General features: G+C 44.0%; 1 protein-coding gene across 2 annotated transcripts in view; it reads left to right on the top strand.

Moving 5' to 3' along the window:
* The first annotated feature begins 250 nt into the window (after positions 1-250).
* Positions 251-19,087, top strand: part of GSDME (gasdermin E) — a 70,900-nt gene continuing 52,063 nt past the window's right edge. The window contains exons 1-3 of one of the 2 annotated variants that reach the window (XM_005902875.3): positions 251-486; positions 8,923-9,152; positions 13,779-13,971. In XM_005902875.3, the coding sequence (XP_005902937.2) occupies positions 8,942-9,152; positions 13,779-13,971 (404 nt within the window). In that variant the 5' untranslated portion in view covers positions 251-486; positions 8,923-8,941. Of the gene's footprint in view, positions 487-3,182; positions 3,422-8,922; positions 9,153-13,778; positions 13,972-19,087 lie in introns of those variants that run through there. The other variant, XM_070369443.1, reaches the window with a different exon arrangement.

The raw sequence follows: 19,087 nt of genomic DNA, 5'->3' as shown, positions 1-19,087 counted from the left end.
GTGGGGTATAGTGAACAAAACAGACAAAATCTCCCCCCACACCCACCCCTTGCACTTGTGGAGCTGGCATTCTAGGGAAAGACAATGCTTGAAGTAAGTATGAAATCCTAAAAATAAAGCATGCAAGGAACTAGGGCGTGTTCCTGTAGGGTGGTGGACTGGCTGTACTTTTAATTGGAATAGTCAGGGACAGTTTTACTGATAAGGAGGTGGGGTAACTCAGGATACGCCCAGAGCATATGGGAGCCCAAGGGGAAGCCCCGTGTCTCTCCATGCCCTGCTGAGGGCAGCCTCAGAACTCAACACTCTCCAGTGCCAGTTCTGGAGCTCACTCCTCCCGCCGCCTCGCCGGGCTCCAAGGGGCGGGGATCGAGCAAAGGTCCCGCCGCCCGCCCTCTTCCCTCGCGATCCCCCGCCCCGACTCGGCCCGGCCCGGCCCGAGGGTTCCTCCGACTCGACCAGCTCGGGGCCCGAGGCAGCTGCGAGGTAAGTCCGGTGTCTGGGCTCGGCTCTGTTCGGGATCCGGCTTTGACCTTGGGGAGCCGAGCCCGCGCGGCCCTTTCTCTCTGGGACACCCTCCGGTGTGCCCCTTAGTCCTAAGGGGGACGAATGGGTGGGCTGCCCGCAACTGGACCGCCGGCCCCATGGCGTCCCCCCTCTCCCCCGTTTCCAGCCCCCGTCCCCCCACCCCACCCCTTTCCCATCCCATCCCCTCTCCTCTCCTCCTCCACTCCATTGCCACTTCCTTCTCTGGCTTTTGCTAGGGCAGCGGGTACCCACTGCCCGCCTTCTTCGCGCCCCCTCCCCATTCCTTCTTTCTTTGTCTTCCGGTTTCTCCTGGCTAGGCTCTAGATGGCCGCGTGCCGGGGCGCGTGTGCGCGGGGAAGGAAGGCGGGGGCGGCGTGGAATTCTCTCTCCTGCCTGGACCGAGGCCCCATCCCTGGCGTCGGGGATCCTGGGCCCCGAGGTTACGGAGGAGGAGGAGGAGGCCAGGCCCCGCCCGGTAGTTCTCAGCCTGGATGGGATGACATCACCGCGCTCACCGGGCCTCCACGTGCGGACCCGGACCGCTTCCCCTCTGCACCTGACCAGGTTTTAAGACCAGGGCCGTCTTAGAACGGCGTGGGTTCTAGCGGGTTTGGAAAAACCCTCTCACTGAGATTCTACTCAGTTCAGAGGACTGGTGAGAAGGAAGGATGCGTTGGGATTGATGGATGCCTTTAAGAGGCAAATAGACAAACTAGTTGAAGTGGAATGAAAAGTGCTGCGGAATCAGAGAACAGCTGAAGAAGTGTAGAGTAAATTAATCGTTTTCCAAAGCCACCACCAATGAGCTCTTTTCATAAACGAAAACCTCCGGGAAAAGATGAGGCCAGACAATTAGATCTGAGAAATACCGCCCAAGCCCTCAGAAGCTCCTTAGGTTTTCCAGAAGTGCTTTTGTTTTTCTTTTTGAACCCGCAAGGAGAACCAGTGGGTTCTTTACTTAATCAGCCTCCAGTTATTTATTCCACTTCCCCCAAACCTTTGCTGACTCACCCTCCTTTTACAAGCTCATGCGTGCCCTGTGACCACCTTTTTTTTTTTTTAAATTTCAGATTTTTAGTTTAGAAAGAAGTGATAGAGTTCCTTGTCTTTAATTTGCTGCTGCTGCTAAGTCGCTTCAGTCGTGTCCGACTCTGTGCGACCCCATAGACGGCAACCCACCAGGCCCCGCTGTCCCTGGGATTCTCCAGGCAAGAACACTGGAGTGGGTTGCCATTTCCTCCTCCAGTGCATGAAAGTGAAAAGTGAAAGTGAAGTCCCTCAGTCGTGTCCGACTCTTAGCGACCCCATGGACTGCAGCCTACCAGGCTCCTCCGTCCATGGGGTTTTTCCAGGCAAGAGTACTGGAGTGGGTGCCATTGCCTTCTCCCCTTTAATTTGCCTTACTATACAAATGAAGGCACTGGGCTGTAAGCATTGGAAGATACGGAAGAATGACACCTCTATTTAAAGTTAATAGAGTCAATTTCACTTTGTTGTTTAGAAAACTAAAAACAGTTTGAGATGTGCTGAAGTTGTTAAGAGACAATAGTACTAATAGCAGTGTCTTGTTTTCCTAGATAGTGAGGAAATAGCATGTTTTATAGCCATGGTTTTTGCTTCCACCGTAACTGAAGTTTACCCTTTTGAGCACATTTTCTTACTCTACAAAATGAATCATATGTGGTTCAAAAAAAAAATAAATAAATAAAGCTGACTAGGGTGTCAGCAGAGCAGGTGGTCCAGGACTTAGGCTTGGGAGACAGGTGGACCTCAGTTGGAATCTGGGCTCAGCACTAATTCTCTATTTGAGGTTCACTGCCTTCTAGTCACGGAGAAGGCAATGGCACCCCACTCCAGTACTCTTGCCTGGAAAATCCCATGGACGGAGGAGCCTGGTAGGGTGCCGTGGGGTCTCAAAGAGTCAGACACGACTGAGCGACTTTACTTTCATGAACTGGAGAAGGAAATGGCAACCCACTCCAGTGTTCTTGCCTGGAGAATCCCAGGGATGGGGTCGCATAGAGTCGGACACGACTGAAGCGACTTAGCAGCAGCAGCAGCAGCAGCCTTCTAGTCAAAGACCTCTGGGAACAGCAGGTGGAGTTGAAGGGGTTGGGTCAGTTCCTTGCTGAATGAGGGAGGCTTTGCTCCATGGGCAACCCTGGGCTTCTCCATATCTGGGTGTCAGAAAGGAGTTATAGGATTTGGGCTTCTAGGCGATTTGGAGGAGAGTTTAAGGAAATAGGACTTTACTCTGGATTGGATGCTGCCAGAAAGTGTGGGAAATTCTCTGGAGTATCCTTGTAAATCATGTCTGAAAGGAGTGAGGCTAAAACTGCTGTTGACCGAAAACCACAGTTACTTATGTGTCAGGGTTGGTGGGGGTAGTGGGAGTGTTTGGTCATTTTTGTGGTTTGGACAGTGTTCACATTCTGACTGTGGTCAGATAAGACTATAAAAGGTCTTGTTTTGGTCTTGATTTATCATGACCACTGAGTGGCCTTGCCTGATGTTGATGTCCTGTGACATTGTTCGTGCCAGTCAGGAGAATGCCGGGCCAGTGCTGGCAACCCCAGGGCTAGCTGATTGTACCAAGCGAGTTCCTGGATGTCAGGGTTGCTGCTTTTTTTCTTGTGTTCTTGAGCAAATAACATCTTTGCACTTTAGTTTCCACTTCTGTAAAATGCAGACAATACCTCCTGAGGGTTGTCGTGGAGATGCAATGAGGAAATATGTAGAAAGGAGTTAGCCAGTACCTGGCACATAGCAGGTACTCAGCATATAGTTACCCCCTCTTTATCTAGTGGATGTTGAGGTTTCTTCCTTAGAATTCAAGCAGAGGCCCATTGATCAACTGGAGCTGCTCTAGAGAAGAATCCTGAATTGGGAAGAGGTAGGTTTTTTGCAACTCAAAGATGTGATCATTCCATCACACTGAATCAGTCTTGAGGATGGTCATGAGCGATTGTAGTATCTTCTGATGCCGTCACCATCTTGGCAACTATTTTTTAGATTCTTTGGTCCGAGTTGGCCGTGTGCTCTTCTGACTTTGTGTCGTTGTCTTGCTTTTTTGGTCTCTTCCTTTAATATCTCTTGTCCAGGAGTCTGAGCTGAGCTTTCATGTCATTACTGCCTTGACTTTGACTCTCTGAGTTCTAATCTGCTTCAAGTTGGGCAGCCACAGAGGCTGATGAGATGTTTGCTAATGGAATTCTTCAGGCCCAAGTGAGGGAGCCCAGGCTCTTTGGTACAGCTGTAAAGTGCAGTGGAGTTTTAGGCCATGAGCATTTTGACCTTGACCTCTAGGGAGGTCATTTTCATCTTCTTTCAGATTGGAGCATTCTGGAAATTTGAATCTGACGTCTGGCTTCTAGTTGAGGCATTGTCTGTGTCAGGCAGCTTGAGTTCTAGATCTTTTAGTGGACTCTGGGCATATTATTTAATCTTTCCAGGTGGGACAGTTACTTTAGTTGTTTGAGAATCAGACAGCAACTTATTGGCTCCCTATGCCACATGATAAACTGTATTGTGTTAAATTTTTAGCTTATATCTTGGTTCATCTCTCTGATTATTGAAAGCTTCTAGGAATAAAGAAAAAGCAATAGAAAATAGGCTAAGGACACAAACAGTTAAGAAAAAGATATATAAAAAGGCTGCAAACAAAAGACGCTTGAATTCATTTATATTAAAATGTGTGTTAGTTGCTCAGTTGTGTCCAACTCTGCAACCCCATGGACTATAGCTGGCCAGATTCCTCTGTCCATGGAATTCTCCAGGCAAGAATATTGGAGTGGGTTACCATTCCCTTCTCCAGAGGATCTTTCCAACCCAGGGATTGAACCTGGGTCTCCTGAATTGCAGGCAGATTCTTTACTATCTGCGCCACCAGGGAAGCCTCTTAAATTATATGTTATATTAAAATAACATGACTTAAAACTATACTGAGATACTATTTCTCACCTATGACTAGCAAAAATACAAAGATTGATAACCTACTCTTGTTGCTGAGACTGATACTTTCATACCTTATTGGTGAAACTGAAAAATGGTACAACCTGTAAATTATCGATGCAGTTACCCATTGGTCTAGCACTTCTTGAAATCTCTCTTCAGACACTCTTGCCCAGTGGTCCCTGACCTTTTTGGCACCAGGGACCTATTTTGTGGCAGATAATTTTTCCATGGGCCAGGGGTGGGAGCATGGTTTCCTGATAGTTCAAGTGCATTACATTTATAGTCCACTTTATTTTTAATGTAGTGCTGCCACTGATCTGACAGGAGGTACCGGTTTGTGGCCTAAAGGTTGGGGACCCCTTCTCTTGCCCATGTAGGAAGGGGACACACATTCAGTATTTAGTATGGCATTTTTATAGTAATAAAAATTTAGACGTAACCCAAGTGATCAGCAATATGGGACAGGTTAAATAAGCAATGGTACATCTTCAGGAAGGGGTATTATGAACTGTATTATGCAGAGGGTACTCACCATGGAGAGATCTCTAGGATATATTGCCACGTGACAGAAAGCAAGATGCAGAACAGTGTGTACATTCCTTTTATATTTGTATAAAGAAATATGAAGGTGATATACTTGAAGGGGACAGGGGTGAAAAAGTAGATGGGACCTGGGTAGGGATGGGATTTCTCAGTGTGTATCTTTTCCCATAGTTTAGATTATTGAGCCATGTAAATGTATTGTGTATTCAAATATAGTAATTAAAAAAAAAAAACCCAAACCCTCTAACTTTAGCTTCACAAGGAAAATATCCTCAGTTCTTTGATTAAATAAGTCTGAATAAAAACCTCCAAAGCAGTAGTCACTGCTGTTAACTCTTCTTCAAACAACCTACCTTGTCAAGAGGCTATGTTTGATGCTAGATTGAAAAAAAATTAAAAATTAATTTAGGAGTTCCCCTTCTTTATCCTCTAATCCCTCTGGGGAGGAGTGGTGTCATTACTAAGACTCTGCTGCCTATAGCAGATGGGTTTTGTTACTTTTTTTTTTAATAGCAAGCCTGATGTATGTTCTTCAGAGACCTGTTTAATCTGAAGTCAAGGTAGTGAACTCCCTTCCTGGTTGCCCCAGTAAAGAATGGAAACCATAGAAATGGAGATCCTGATACCCCCGGTGAACTGACGCAGGTTCTGCTGCTACTCTTTTCTTGGGGCAAAGCAGGGTGAAATCCCCCAGGTGACTGAAAGTGAGTGCTAGTCACTCAGTCATGTCCGACTCTTGGCAACCCCATAGACCATAGCCTGCCAGGCTCCTCTGTCCGTGGAATTCTCCATTGGAAAAGTCTAGTGTTCAACCCAGAGATCAAACACGGGTCTCCTGCATTGCAGGCAGATTCTTTACCATCTAAGCCACCAGGAAAGTCAGGTCATTGAGGAGACAGTATTTTGTTCAATATTCTTCCCTTGTGTTTGACAAAATTAACTTTGCGTCTTATGCTAGACGCACTCTCAGTGGTAGTACTGCCTTACTGTCCCCACCAATCTGCTTCTTCCCAGATCCCTCTCTTGATAACTGGCATCTCCATCTCATCAGCCAAGCCAGGCCTGCGCTGTCTGCAGGCCATGCTGGGGAGTCTCCTTTCTTTCATCAGAAACCTCACATCCAACCAGAGTTCTGGGGAAGCCACCAAACCAGCATCTTTTCTGCCCTTAAGGCACTGATGTAGTTCCTTCCAGCTGATCTCCTATTTCATTTCCAGAAGATCTGTTTAAGTGACTACTCTCATCACACTGTTCCCTATATAACCCCTCTAGTGGCTCCTGCTGCCCTGGCCCTCATCAGGGGAGGTACAGGCCTTCAGGACCAACACTGAGTCTTCCTCATCCTTGTCTTTTGCCCCTCCCTGCTCTAGAACCTGGCAGTCCACTGCAGGAACCAATCCCAGAGTTTGCAGAGCAACTCTAAGTCTGTCAAAGGAGTGGTGATAGGCATAGCTACACAAACCCATGTCTCTTGATCATTACGACCTTGCTGGTCCCAAATCTTAGAAAATCTTCTCCACCTGTTCACCACTTCCTGCAAGTGCTGAGCCTTTATAATTGCTCATCTGCTAGAACCTCCTCTCAGTACTCCTTTGCTGACTTAGGCTCATTTCTACCTAGCCCACAAAATGCAGCTGTGATGCTGTCTGCTTCATGACAGCTTCTGCGACACTGTGTTTCTCTCCAGCTTGATCGAGATGACTTTTTCTTGGTTCATTCCTTTTCACAATCTCTGTCAATATCTAGCATAAAACTTAACTGTTTATTTCTCCTTCTAGTCACCAAATTAGTAGCTCATTAAGGTGAGAGGCTGCCTTTTGTGTATGTATCCTGAGTGCTTAAACACAGTACCTGGGTATAGTACATCAGTTCAGTTCAGTCGCTCAGTCGTGTCCGACTCTTTGCGACCCCATGAAGTGCAGCACGCCAGGCCTCCCTGTCCATCACCAACTCCCGGAGTTCACTCAAACTCACGTCCATCAAGTCGGTGATGCCATCCAGCCATCTCATCCTCTGTCATCCCCTTCTCCTCCTGCCCTCAGTCCCTCCCAGCATCAGAGTCTTTTCCAATGAGTCAACTCTTCGCATGAGGTGGCCGAAGTACTGGAGTTTCAGCTTTAGCATGCTTAAGAATAATGACTGATTCAATAAATATTTTGATAAATGAGTTCTCTGATAAAAGAACAGGGTTAGATGGCTATAAAATAATCTAAGAGAAGGTACTTTAGAGAAGAATTAATGATAGTAAAACAAAACGTTTTAATGTTCTCGAGAAGATCCATGGTAAAGAAGATGGGTTGAACTATTAGTAACTAAACATCCAAGATTATCTCAGCTCTTAAATTCTATAATTGTGTTTTCTATGTGACTTCCAGATACCAGGGTACAAGTATAAATAAAACACAGTTCTTGTGCACTAGACATTTTAACCTTTCTTGTGCATTAGACAGTTTAACCTTTGTGGATAGTTATTTCAGTTTGTGCGTTTTTTGAATAATAATGGTCATGTATGTGTGCACATATGTATTTTGCATATGTACAGCTATGTGCAGTTTATATGTTGTGAATTGTTTATAACTTTTGTCCATGTGTCTCCTACCATTTTTTAATCCTTGATGTACTTTGCAAAGGTTTTTTTAATGTTAAGTATTCTAGTTTTTTGTTAATACAAACTAGAAAATAAGCATTTTCTCAGTTTGCTATTTGTCTTTCTAAAGGCCTTTCTAATTCTACAATTGTACAAATATTTGTTTGTCTTTTTTACTTTTATGGTTTCACTTTTCTTTAAAAACCCTCTAATCCACTGAGAATTTGCTCTTGTGTGTGGCATGAGATGGGTCTTCCAAGGTGGTGCTGGTTGGTAAAGAACCCTCCTGCCAACACAGGAGATGCAAGAGACTTGGGTTTGATCCCTGGGTTTGGAAGATCCCCTGGAGGAGGAAATGGCAACCCATTCCAGTATTCTTGCGTGGAGAATCCCATGGATAGAGCAGCCTGGCGGGCTACAGTCTGGGAGGTTGCAGAGTCGGATGTGACTGCAGTGACTTAGCATGCATGCATGGCATGAGATAGGGATCTGACTGTTTTTCCCCCCAGATGTTTAGCCAGTAATTCTAATAGTTTATTGAAAAGTATAGACATCTTCCAGTGAATATAGTACATTTATATCTTCCAATGTGTGTTTCTTTTTTCCCCCTCCAGCTGAAGAGTGACTGGGCTTTTCATTTCTGGGTTTAAAAGTAATAGCTAGTCACTTTACATTTATGGATAAGGGAAATCACACAATGTAAAGAAAAAGCACATTCAACCCTTCAAAGAAGTAGTCATAAGTAAGATGCACATTTGGGTAGTCAGTATGCTGTTCAACAGATATTCCCAGGTCTCTGCCTTCCCAATACTTGGTATTTCATGACCATTATGACTGGCTGAGGCCATGTGCCTAGTTCTTACAAATTGTGAGTAAATGTGATATGTGTCAGTTTTGGGCTAGAGCATTTAATACCTGATGTGAGACTTTTCTGGAACCTTATTTCCTGTTGGCTGATGACTGATGATGTTCAAGACGGTGTCTGCCCCTTTAGCCTGAATCCCTGAATGACAGCAAGGAGCAACGTCTTCTGTACTGGATGTGTAGTGTGAGCACTAAATATACCCTTCTGATTATAAGCCACTGAGATTTGGAGGCATAACCTAGCCTATCCTGATTTATACTCATATCCTCTTTTAGTATTTCAATTTTTTATTTTTTAGACATCAACTGAACTCAAGCTAGAGGCTTCTCTAAGGAGAAGATATTCTTTCATGAATACTGATTGATACTAGGAAGAAATAAGGTGATTTCAGGAAAACGTTATGAAATAATAACTTCCTATATATATACATATTTTTTTTTTTCAGGTAATCTGGAGTTCTCAAAATGTTTGCCAAAGCAACACGAAATTTTCTTAAGGAAGTTGATGCTGGAGGTAACCTGATCGCAGTATCAAACTTGAATGACTCAGATAAATTACAACTTCTAAGTCTGGTGACCAAAAAAAAGAGATACTGGTGCTGGCAGAGACCCAAGTACCAGTTTTTATCTGTCACTCTTGGAGATGTACTCACAGAAGACCAGTTTCTGAGTCCAGGTATGTTTCTTTGGTTATATTTACAATTGTTCCAGATCAGGAGATGATTCTTCTTTTAGACACACGTTGTCTTGTTTTGTTGTTGTTGTTTAGTCACTCAGTCATGTCTGACTCTTTGTGACTCCATGGACTGTAGCCCACCGGGCTCCTTTGTCCATGGGATTCTCCAGACAAGAATACTGCAGTGGGTTGTCATTTCCTTCTCCAGGGGATCTTCCCCACCCAGGGATTGAACCCACGTCTCCTGCAGTGCAGGCAGATTCTTTAACAATGAGCCACTGGGGAAGCCACATGTTGTCTGGAGTGATTATAAAGCCATACCTTATAATCAGTTCTCCTGATTCTTTGCTTACTGTTTTAAAGACATATCCGTTCTGTTTTCTTTTTCTTTTGTATTCCATTTTTGGCTGTGCGGGGTCCTTTTTGCGGTGCATGGGCTTCTCACTGCAGTGGCTTCTCTTGCTGCAGAGCATGGGCTCTAGGGTGCACAAGCTTCAGTAGTTGTGGCGGTCAGGCTTAATTGCTCTGAGGTGTGTGGAATCTCCTCAGACCAGGAATAAAACACGTGTCTTCTGTATTGGCAGGCAGATTCCTACCCACTGTTCTTTCTACCAGAGGAGTTCCAATATTGCAATTTTTGGTATAAAAGTACAACATGCCCACTTGTAGATGTTGTGGCTCCTCAGTATAAGTGGACTGAAGTTCTACTGCTCTCAATTTGGTTTAATATTGAGATTGATGATACCCCGTATCCATCAGGAGAGTGTGAAAGATTTTATTACTCACAAAATGAAGCTTTTCTGGGGAGAACATAGTAGATTGCCAAGGCTGATCCAAAAATAACTAGAGAGAAGAGGGAAAAAGATGGGCTTAGTTGTTCTAGTGAATAGGAGGTATGGTGAGGGTTTTGTATGGGTGGGGCTTGCAAGGGTTCAGTTTGCTGCTGGTGCCAATGGAGAGAGCACCTGAAGTTTCTTACCCAATTGCCCAGATGTGTAACAGAAAGGAAAGGAGATAGTGAGCTTGAAATGTCAAACATCAAAAATACTCCTCATTATTACAAAGAAGTATTTATAAAATATAGAAAGGCAAGAAAACAAGTCAATAAAAATTCCTCCATCAAATGTTAATTTCTATTATATTGTATCTTTTTTATCTCTGCTTCTAATTTTTGAAAAATAACATTGGAAACACACTACATGTAATTTTAACATGTTCCTCATTTATTTTATTTAACCTTATATGTTTAGATTTCTTAGTATGGTTTAAATATTTCTTAGTACTGTTTTCAATAAGCAGTATGTATGCACCCTAATTTGCTTAACCAGTCCAATTTAGTGCTTTGTATATAGGGCTGCAATGAATATTTTTGTTGTTGTTTTTCCTTTAAACAATTGTTTCAGCGTAGATTCTTTTTTTTATTAAAATTTTGTTTTTCTTGAGATATAGTGGATTTACAATATTCTATTAGTTTCAGGTGTAGAACATAATGATTCAAAATTTTTATAAATTATATTCCATTTATAGTTATTGTAAAATATTCCCTGTGCTGTATAATATATTGTTGTAGGTTATTTATTTTATACATAGCAGTTTGTACCTGTTAATTCTCTACCCTCTTACCCCTCCCTGCTTCTCTCTCCCCTCTGGTAACCATTAGTTTGTATCTGTGAATCTGTTTCTTTTTTATTATATTCACTGTTTGTTTTATTTTTTAGATTCCACCTGTAAGTGATAACATACAGTGTTTGTCTTTCTCTGATTTATTTCACTTGGCAAAATACCCTCCAACTCCATCCATGTTGTTGCAAATGGCAAAATTTCATTCTTTTTTATGGTTGAGTTTTATTCCATTGTGTATGTATGTGTGTGTATATATATGCCACATATTCCTTATATATTCTTCTATTGATGGACACATATGTTGCTTGCATATCTTGGCAATTGTAAGTAATTCTGCTGTGAACATTGGGGTAGCACAGATTCTTAAATATACAATTACTGGACCAGAAGTTGGGAGCTTTTCAAAGACTTTTGGTACTCATTCCTACACAACTTGAGGAAATAGAGTGATGTATGAAGGTACTATCAACTCTTAATTACTGGGCTAAATGATGTTCAAGTCTTCTTTTAGCTTTAAAGTTCTTTAATTTTGTAATTGCATTTCTCTTTAAAGGGTAAAAGTGACAGAGGAAATAATTTGAGTTGACAAATAATCTCTAAACTTTCTTCCAGACCAGCATTCTAGACAGTGCTTTCTTCAGCCAGGCCCATTATCAGAGCTGTCAAGCAATGGGCAAATGAATTGATAGTGATTTATGTCATGTTTTCCCCCTGGATATTGGGTGGAACATTTATTAAATGGTATAACAACTAGCTATGAGGAAAGGCAAGAGAGAAAAAAAATCACAGAGCAGCCCATGAACCGCTGAGTAATTGGGATTCACCACTCTGTGCTCCTGGCCTCTTTGTGGTGTCCAGAGAGCTCCTGTTAGATGGGTCAGGCCAGTGGCAGTCCCTGAGATGAGCAAGTCCCACGTATGTTCATCAGCTGAGGCCGGAGCTCACCCCTGCGTCTGTGCCCTGTGGGTGTTAGGGCTGTGATGGGAGGTGCCCTCTTCTTTGTCTACCGAACAGGTTTGAAATGCCTCACCTTTGTCATCCTTGCCCCTGGCAACAGCACTGGAGTGCTGTGTTGTGTTCCGGGGTGTGGAGGTTAGAGGACCGTGACTTGGTTGTCCCAGTGACAGCCTGTTGGCTTCCGTACTTTTCCCTTCCACCTGCAGCAGTGGATGACTTGGTGCAGACATGTGCACAGATGACATCTATTTCAGAACGTGTCTGTGTCTCTCATGGCATTTTCGAATACACAGACAGTCCTGATTATCCCCGGCTGCTGTGGGGTCCAGTCCTGGGGTCAGAGTTTCCAGGAGTGGTAATAAGCCTGATGGGGACCAGAATTGGGAACTGAAGGTAGAGTTTCTATCTGTGTAGCACTTTGTACAACCCAGGACAGTCCTGTTTATTGGGAAATGTTGCTCTGGTCTAAACCCAGTGGATAAATTGAGCACTTGCTGTGTGCCAGGCTCTTTATTACATGGTTTAGAGACACCAGCTTCCAGCAGAATCCATCAGGTAGGAATTATTAATTATCTCCAATTTGCATTGACAAACCTGAGGTTCAGGGAGATGGATGAGATACCCAGGTCTCCCAACTAGGAATTTTAGAGTAGTGATCAAATCTCGAGCTCTTAACAGCTGCTCTGTGCTGCTTTCCAAGTCAATTCCCAGAATGTTTGTATTCTCAAGATGTAAATAGGAAGAGGCTTTGATTTGGGGGCATTTTCATAAACTCCTTATTATTTTTGGTGGAGATAATCGTTTACTTTGTAAATTCCACAGATAATGAGTGGTGATTAATTCTCATTAACCCTGGCTGAGGAATGGGTTTTCTTGACTGGAGTGATAGAAGTATAGGCGTTGGGGGTGGTGACTGGGTTTAAAGAAGCCTTTCAGACTCCCAGTAGATTTGAATCCATTATGAAGTACCACCAGGAGCCCAGGAGATCCTTGGGTCAGGGGAATGAAAAGGGCCAGTGTCAGGTTCCTAAGAGACTCTCAGTGTAGCCTTCCTTGAATGATGGTGACTGAGACTATTTTTATGGTAGTATTTGGCTCAATTAAAAATGAGAACAGAAGACATATAGAGACATGAGAAGGCTAAGATCCTCAGACATGTGTACCTTGGTGTTCAGATTTTTTTTTTAAAAAAGGCAGATACTAAAGGCAGTCTGGTATGACCTGATGAGGAACATGGCAATTCCTAGGGGAGCTCATTTATGCTGGGACACCAGCTGGGTGGTGGCATCACTCTTTATTGTCTGGGAAGCCAGGAAGGAAGAATGGAGAGTCTGGAGCTTGCGTACTCCAGGATGGAAGCAGGGAGGAAGGGCATGCTCACTGACTTTATCAGGAACACAGAGATAAGGAATTGCTTGATACGGAATTGAATGACTGGGTAGAGGTCAGAAATAAACAGCTAAATATGGGGAGAACTGTTTGAATGGAGATGGTAATGAAAGCCAGGGGAGTGTTCTTCAAGGCCACGAAGGGGAAGGGAAAATGCCCAGGGACAGGTTCAGGCGGCTGATCTGCCAGATACTGGGTCAGGCAGGCCACGCCCTGGGTGGGTGGGTGATCAGAGTGCCAGGCTGCTGGTTTTTTTTCTGCTTATGTGTCATCCTCATCTGGTCCCTTCATCCTCAAAGCACACATTTAAAACATCCTATTTATTTATCTGGATAGCAGTTAAACAGATGTTTACTTTAAAATTATTCGTGGAACTCTAAAGATACTTTTGGTGCACATGTCTATATGTGTGTATATTGGACATGAAAGATGAAAGAACAAAAAAGTACTCAGTAGAGTCCCTGGCCACCAGTACACACTACACTCTCAGTCAGTGTCCAGGTTCTTTTGTCTGTACAGCGTGGCCGCCGGCTCTCCGCTCTGAGTGCAGACCTCGTGTTTCCCACAGGTTTCCGCAGGATTGGAAAGCTAGGTGACCTGAGGCACAGAGTTGGCCGCTTTGTCATCAGATTCCTCTGCATGTCTTATTCACTGCAGTGGTCGTGGAGTCGGACTTTGTGAAGTACGAGGGCAAGTTTGAAAACCATGTGAGTGGGACCCTGGAGACAGCCCTGGGGAAGGTCAAGCTGAATATTGGCGGCAAAGGCCTCGTGGAGAGTCAGTCCTCCTTTGGAACCCTGAGGAAGCAGGAGGTGGACTTGCAGCAGCTCATCGGAGATGCCCAGGAGAGGTAATGGGAATTCTGCTCGGCATTTTGACTTTGACACGCCTCTCATTTAAATTTTTAAAAAGTTATTTATTTACTTTGGACTGTGCTGGATCTTCGCTGCTGTGCGTGGGCTTTCTCCATTGCGGTGAGTCGGGGCTGCTCTCTAGTTGCCGTGTGCTGGGTTCCTGTTGCGGTGGCTTCTCTTGTGCAACACGAGCTCTAGGTGCGTCTAGTACTTGTGGGCTTAGTTGCCCTGTGACATATGGAATCTTCCTGGACCAGAGATCAAACCCGTGCCCCCTGCATTGGCAGGCAGATTCTTAACCATTGGACCACCAGGGAGTCCCATGTCTCTCATTTATAGGTCATTCTGTGGGGTCATTCTGGTGGTCCAGTGGTTAAGACTCCAGGCATCCAATGTAGCGGGCGTAGGGGAACTAAGATCCCATAGCTGTGTGGCCAAAAAGAAGGTCATTTGTATCAGCAAACATTACTGAATGCTCATCGCTGAAATGTGATGAGCAGTTCATCCGTTAGTCTGGACTTTCACTATTCTTAGCCCGAGCAGGGACACTTGGGAAACCCTTTAAAAGGATGTTACTTCAGGCAAATGTGTACTTTTAAAGAATCATATGATTTATAAAATACCAACAGTAAGAACGCTCTGTTCTACATTTCGGAATATTAAGATCAGAAGTGGGAAAACCACACTCCTCTCTCTGGCTCTTTATGATTTTCTGATTAGGGAAAGAAGAAAGCAGGTGAAGTACTTCGGGGAAGAGCTGGTTTTTAACTCTGAAATCTTGAAGACAATTCCACATTGTTTAAATTCCAGTAAATACAATTTACTCCAGTAAAACTGAAACCTCCAACTCAGATTGGGACTTGAACCCGGCCAAAACCCATAATGTTCCAACTGAGATCACACACCTGTTTTTAGGACTTAATGAAGTTCAGGTTCTTGATGTCTCATCACAAAGAATTCAGTGAGAGAAAGTGATAGGTAAGGAGTGAATTTGGAGAGAAACACACTCCACAGAGTGTGGGCCATCTTGGGCAAAAGCTGTGTCAAAATATGGTGTGGTCAACCTTTATGAGTTGCGTAATTTCATAGGCTAATAAGTGGGATAGTATTCCAACTACTTTGGGGAGGTGGCAGAGATTTCTGAGAGTTGGGCCACAGCCCACTTTTTGGTCTTTGGTTGGCCTTGGGACTGTCGTGGTGCCTGTGGATGTATCATTTTGCCAACTTGATGTGTTAGAATGAGTTGCACTGAGGTTCAAGGTCTAGTGCAAGTCGACTTGTCCACCATTTTGGACCCACTTGGTTCTAATCAATTTATGTTGTGTCCTCTGGCCATGTCATTTTTTCAAAGGTTGTGCCCTGCTCTCTTCCCTCCTATTTCAAAATGATTTGTTGTTATTTAGCCACTAATTTGTGTCTGACTCTTTGCAACCCCATGGACTGCAGCACGCCAGGCCTGCCTGTCCGTTGCTGTCTCCTAGAGTTTGCCCAAGTTCATGTCCATTGAATTGGTGATGCTATCCAACCATCTCATCCTCTGCCACCCTCTTCTCCTTTTGCCTTCAATCTGTCCCAGCATCAGGGTCTTTTCCAATGAGTTGGCTTTTCGCATCAGGGGCCAAAGTATTGGAGCTTCAACTTTAGCATCAGTCCTTCCAATGAATATTCAGGGTTGATTTCTTTTAGGATTGACTGGTTTGATCTCCTTGCTGTCAAAGGGACTCTCAAGAGTCTTTTCCAGCACCACAATTCAACGGTATCAGTTTTTCAGCACTGAACCTTCTTTATGGTCCAACTCTCACATCTGTTTCAAAATGATAATACATTATTATTTTTACCTTGTATTTCTTCAACATTCCTCAAGTAACTGCTGAATGAATGCCTACTACATACTGTTCTACATCTTGGGGTTTCTGAAGTGAACAAAACACCAGCATTTCTGCCCTATATTCTCGGGGGAGAGAGAGACAACATGTAACTAAGTGATATATATAGTATATTGATGGGGCTCACTGGAATGGAGAAAAATTTAGCAGAGAAGGGAGATAGAGGATGCCAGGAATGGGGTTTATGACTTGAAAAAGTGGCCAAGGAAGGCATCCTGGGGAAATTGGCATGACAGAAAAGACTTGAAGTTGGGGATGGGAGTGAGTGTAAAGATGTCTTAGGCAAGAAAGTTGTAGGCAGAGGTGGTGTGGCTGGAGCTGAGGCATCTGGGCAGGAGCAGGTGAGGTCAGAGAGGGCCTGTAGGACCTTGCAGGCCACTGAAAAAACTTTTAACTCTCACTCGGAACTTCCCTTGTGGCTAAAGAATTGCCTGCAATGCAGGAGACCTGAGTTCGGTCCCTGGGTTGACAAGACCCATGGAGAAAGGAACAGCTACCCACTCCAGTGTTCTGGCCTAGAGAATTCCATGGACAGAGGATCTGGCAGGTGACAGTCTGTAGGGTTGCAAAGAGTTGGGCAGGACTGAGCGACTTTCACTTTTCTTTTCCTGGGTGAGGTAGGAAGACACTGGAAGACTTTGAGGAGAGAAGTGATGGGATCTAACTTATGTTTTAGGAGGATCATTCTGGCAGCTGAAGAGAGACTGAATGGGTGGAAGCCAGGAGTCCTATTGAGAGGTTATTGCAATAGTCCTGATCAGAGATGATATTTCTAATTGAGAGGTTATTATAGTAATCCTGATGGGAGATGATATATCCATTTGTACAGAAACATATGTGCATTTTCTTGTGTGGTTTATCACCCTTTTTAAAACAGAAAATGCCAACCCAAATATATTGAGAAAACTCACTCGTGTAGAGAGAGGTAGCTTATCTCCTCTTTTCAGGATTATATGAAATATGTTTGCTCATTGAATAAAATACTGTTTAAAAATCAATAAAAATTACCATAAAACTCATGTATCAATCATTTGGTGGGCAGACTTTGTACAGATAATGAGGATGTTTGAGCAACTGAGGTCTTCAAAACCCATCCACCTTTCCACTAAGCTCTGATGTTTAATGGAGTTGAAGGACAGTGGTTGTTATTTGACTGTTGCCTCATGGCACTTTCTAGAACTCAGGGACTCCACTGCATTAGGACTCGGGGGCAGGAATTCCCTTTCTCAAAGAACTTTAAGCTCTCTCTGGTGACATGAGGTGGAAGGACAGCAACCTCTTTCTCTGATAGTCATGACCTTAGTTATCTTTTCTCTACTAATTTTCTTCTTTGGTAAAGAGGCATTTTCCTTCTCTACTACAATACCTACTGGGGGCATACTAGAAAAATATTTTCTGTTTATCTGAAAATGAAGTTTAACTTGGGGTCTTATATTTTTATTGGCTAAGTCTGGCAAATAAGGGGGAAGAGGGACAGAAGGGCTGGTGGTCCCTGTCTTTAGTCAGCCCTCTATAGTGTGTTTCTATTTTGCAGTCTTGTTATTTCTGTTTGAAGATCCACAGTTTGGCATGCTTATAATCACATTTCCCAATATAGGTTTCTCGCTCATCATGATTCAGGTGTAGAAGATTGTGCCAATAGGAAGCATATGGGGAGAAGTCAGTAAGTAGAGATGGGAGAAAATATTCTCAGAAAAAGAGGCTAAGACCAGAAGTTGTAAGTGGGGAGACAGGGGGAGAGGAAGGGGGAAGTATCTGCTGAGCAGCTACTGTGTGCTGGGCACTTTATGGGTGTCATCTCCTTTCCTCTACACAGCCGTCTCCTTTTAGGCCTGAGGATCTAAGGCTCAGGGAGGAGAAGTGACTTGTTCTCAGTCCCAGAGTTCAATTTGGGTGCTGCAGCTTGGATTCATCCCAGGATTTTCTGACTCCAAAACTCCTGTTCTTTCCTCTATATCATTCTTGAAGTGACTGTGAAGCAAAGGAGTTGACTGAGATAAAAGTAGTTAAATTATAACAGGAGATGTAAAGGCAGAGGCGTGAACCCAGGTCCCCAGTGAGGGCACCTAGAGGGTGCACAGTGTTCCAGGCACCTATGAACAGCCGGTCCACCCACCTGGAGGTGCCCGCACGAAGGCGTGAGATCATCTTGGGAGAGTTTAGACATTCTTTGTAATGGGGAAGCAATGGCCTATATGGAAGGGACAAGGGAAGGGGCAACACTGGGAATACATTTAAAGTCTAGAGATGGAAAACGTGTCTTATCACAGTCACCTCTTCCTTGTTCTGTTGCTAGGAGGTAAAGTTGAGCTACAAGGGGAGGAAAGATGAGGACTTGACCATAGGATGGAGATCATGTCAAGGTAACATTCTTGTTACTTGTTGGAGTAATAAATTCTTATCTATGTAGTCTGCCTGTCTTTGGACTCCCACAGCATCATCATGTCGATAAGACTGGCCGTTTGGTACATGCACGGCCTTGGGAGTGGTGATTAGTAATGCTTAAGTACTGTATGTTCTTGAGGGTTCATTTGCAGTCATTTTTATTTCAGGTCATTTAGATAAGTTGTCATCTGCATACAAGTTATTTTAGTCCTAGGAATTCAAAGTATTTGTTTTATTGTCTGAGAGATGTGTGCACATCTCCAAAACAAGCTTCATCTAGCATTAAAAAAAACCCAGGGACACGTATATATAATAGTTATCCAGCATTGTTGGGCATAAAGGCTATCCCTACAACCACAGGACTTACCTTCCAGATGTTGGAGATGACCTCTTTGAATGAGAGCTCTGCTGCTGCTGCTAAGTCGCTTCAGTCATGTCCAACTCTGTGCGACCCCATAGACGGCAGCCCACCAGGCTCCCCCGTCCCTGGGATTCTCCAGGCAAGAACACTGGAGTGGGTTGCCATTTCCTTCTCCAATGCATGAAAGTGAAAAGTGAAAGTGAAGTCGCTCAGTCGTGTCCGACTCTTCGAGACACCATGGTCTGCAGCCTACCAGGCTCCTCCGTCCATGGGATTTTCCAGGCAAGAGTACTGGAGTGGGGTGCCAGAATGAGAGCTCTAGTTCATTGTAAAACATTTTTGATGGAAAACAGTCTAAGGCCTTTCCGTAATGACTCAGCTTCATGTTTTATTCTTAAGACCGAGAATTATTTATTCTATGATAAACTCATTAGTCTTTCCTCCTTGTTTTCTGTTGTCAGCTGCTATTTATGGATGCTT

The sequence above is a fragment of the Bos mutus genome, chromosome 4, assembly GCF_027580195.1.
Source record: "Bos mutus isolate GX-2022 chromosome 4, NWIPB_WYAK_1.1, whole genome shotgun sequence".
Classification (NCBI taxonomy): domain Eukaryota; kingdom Metazoa; phylum Chordata; class Mammalia; order Artiodactyla; family Bovidae; genus Bos; species Bos mutus.
This window is presented reverse-complemented; position numbering and strand designations above follow the sequence as displayed.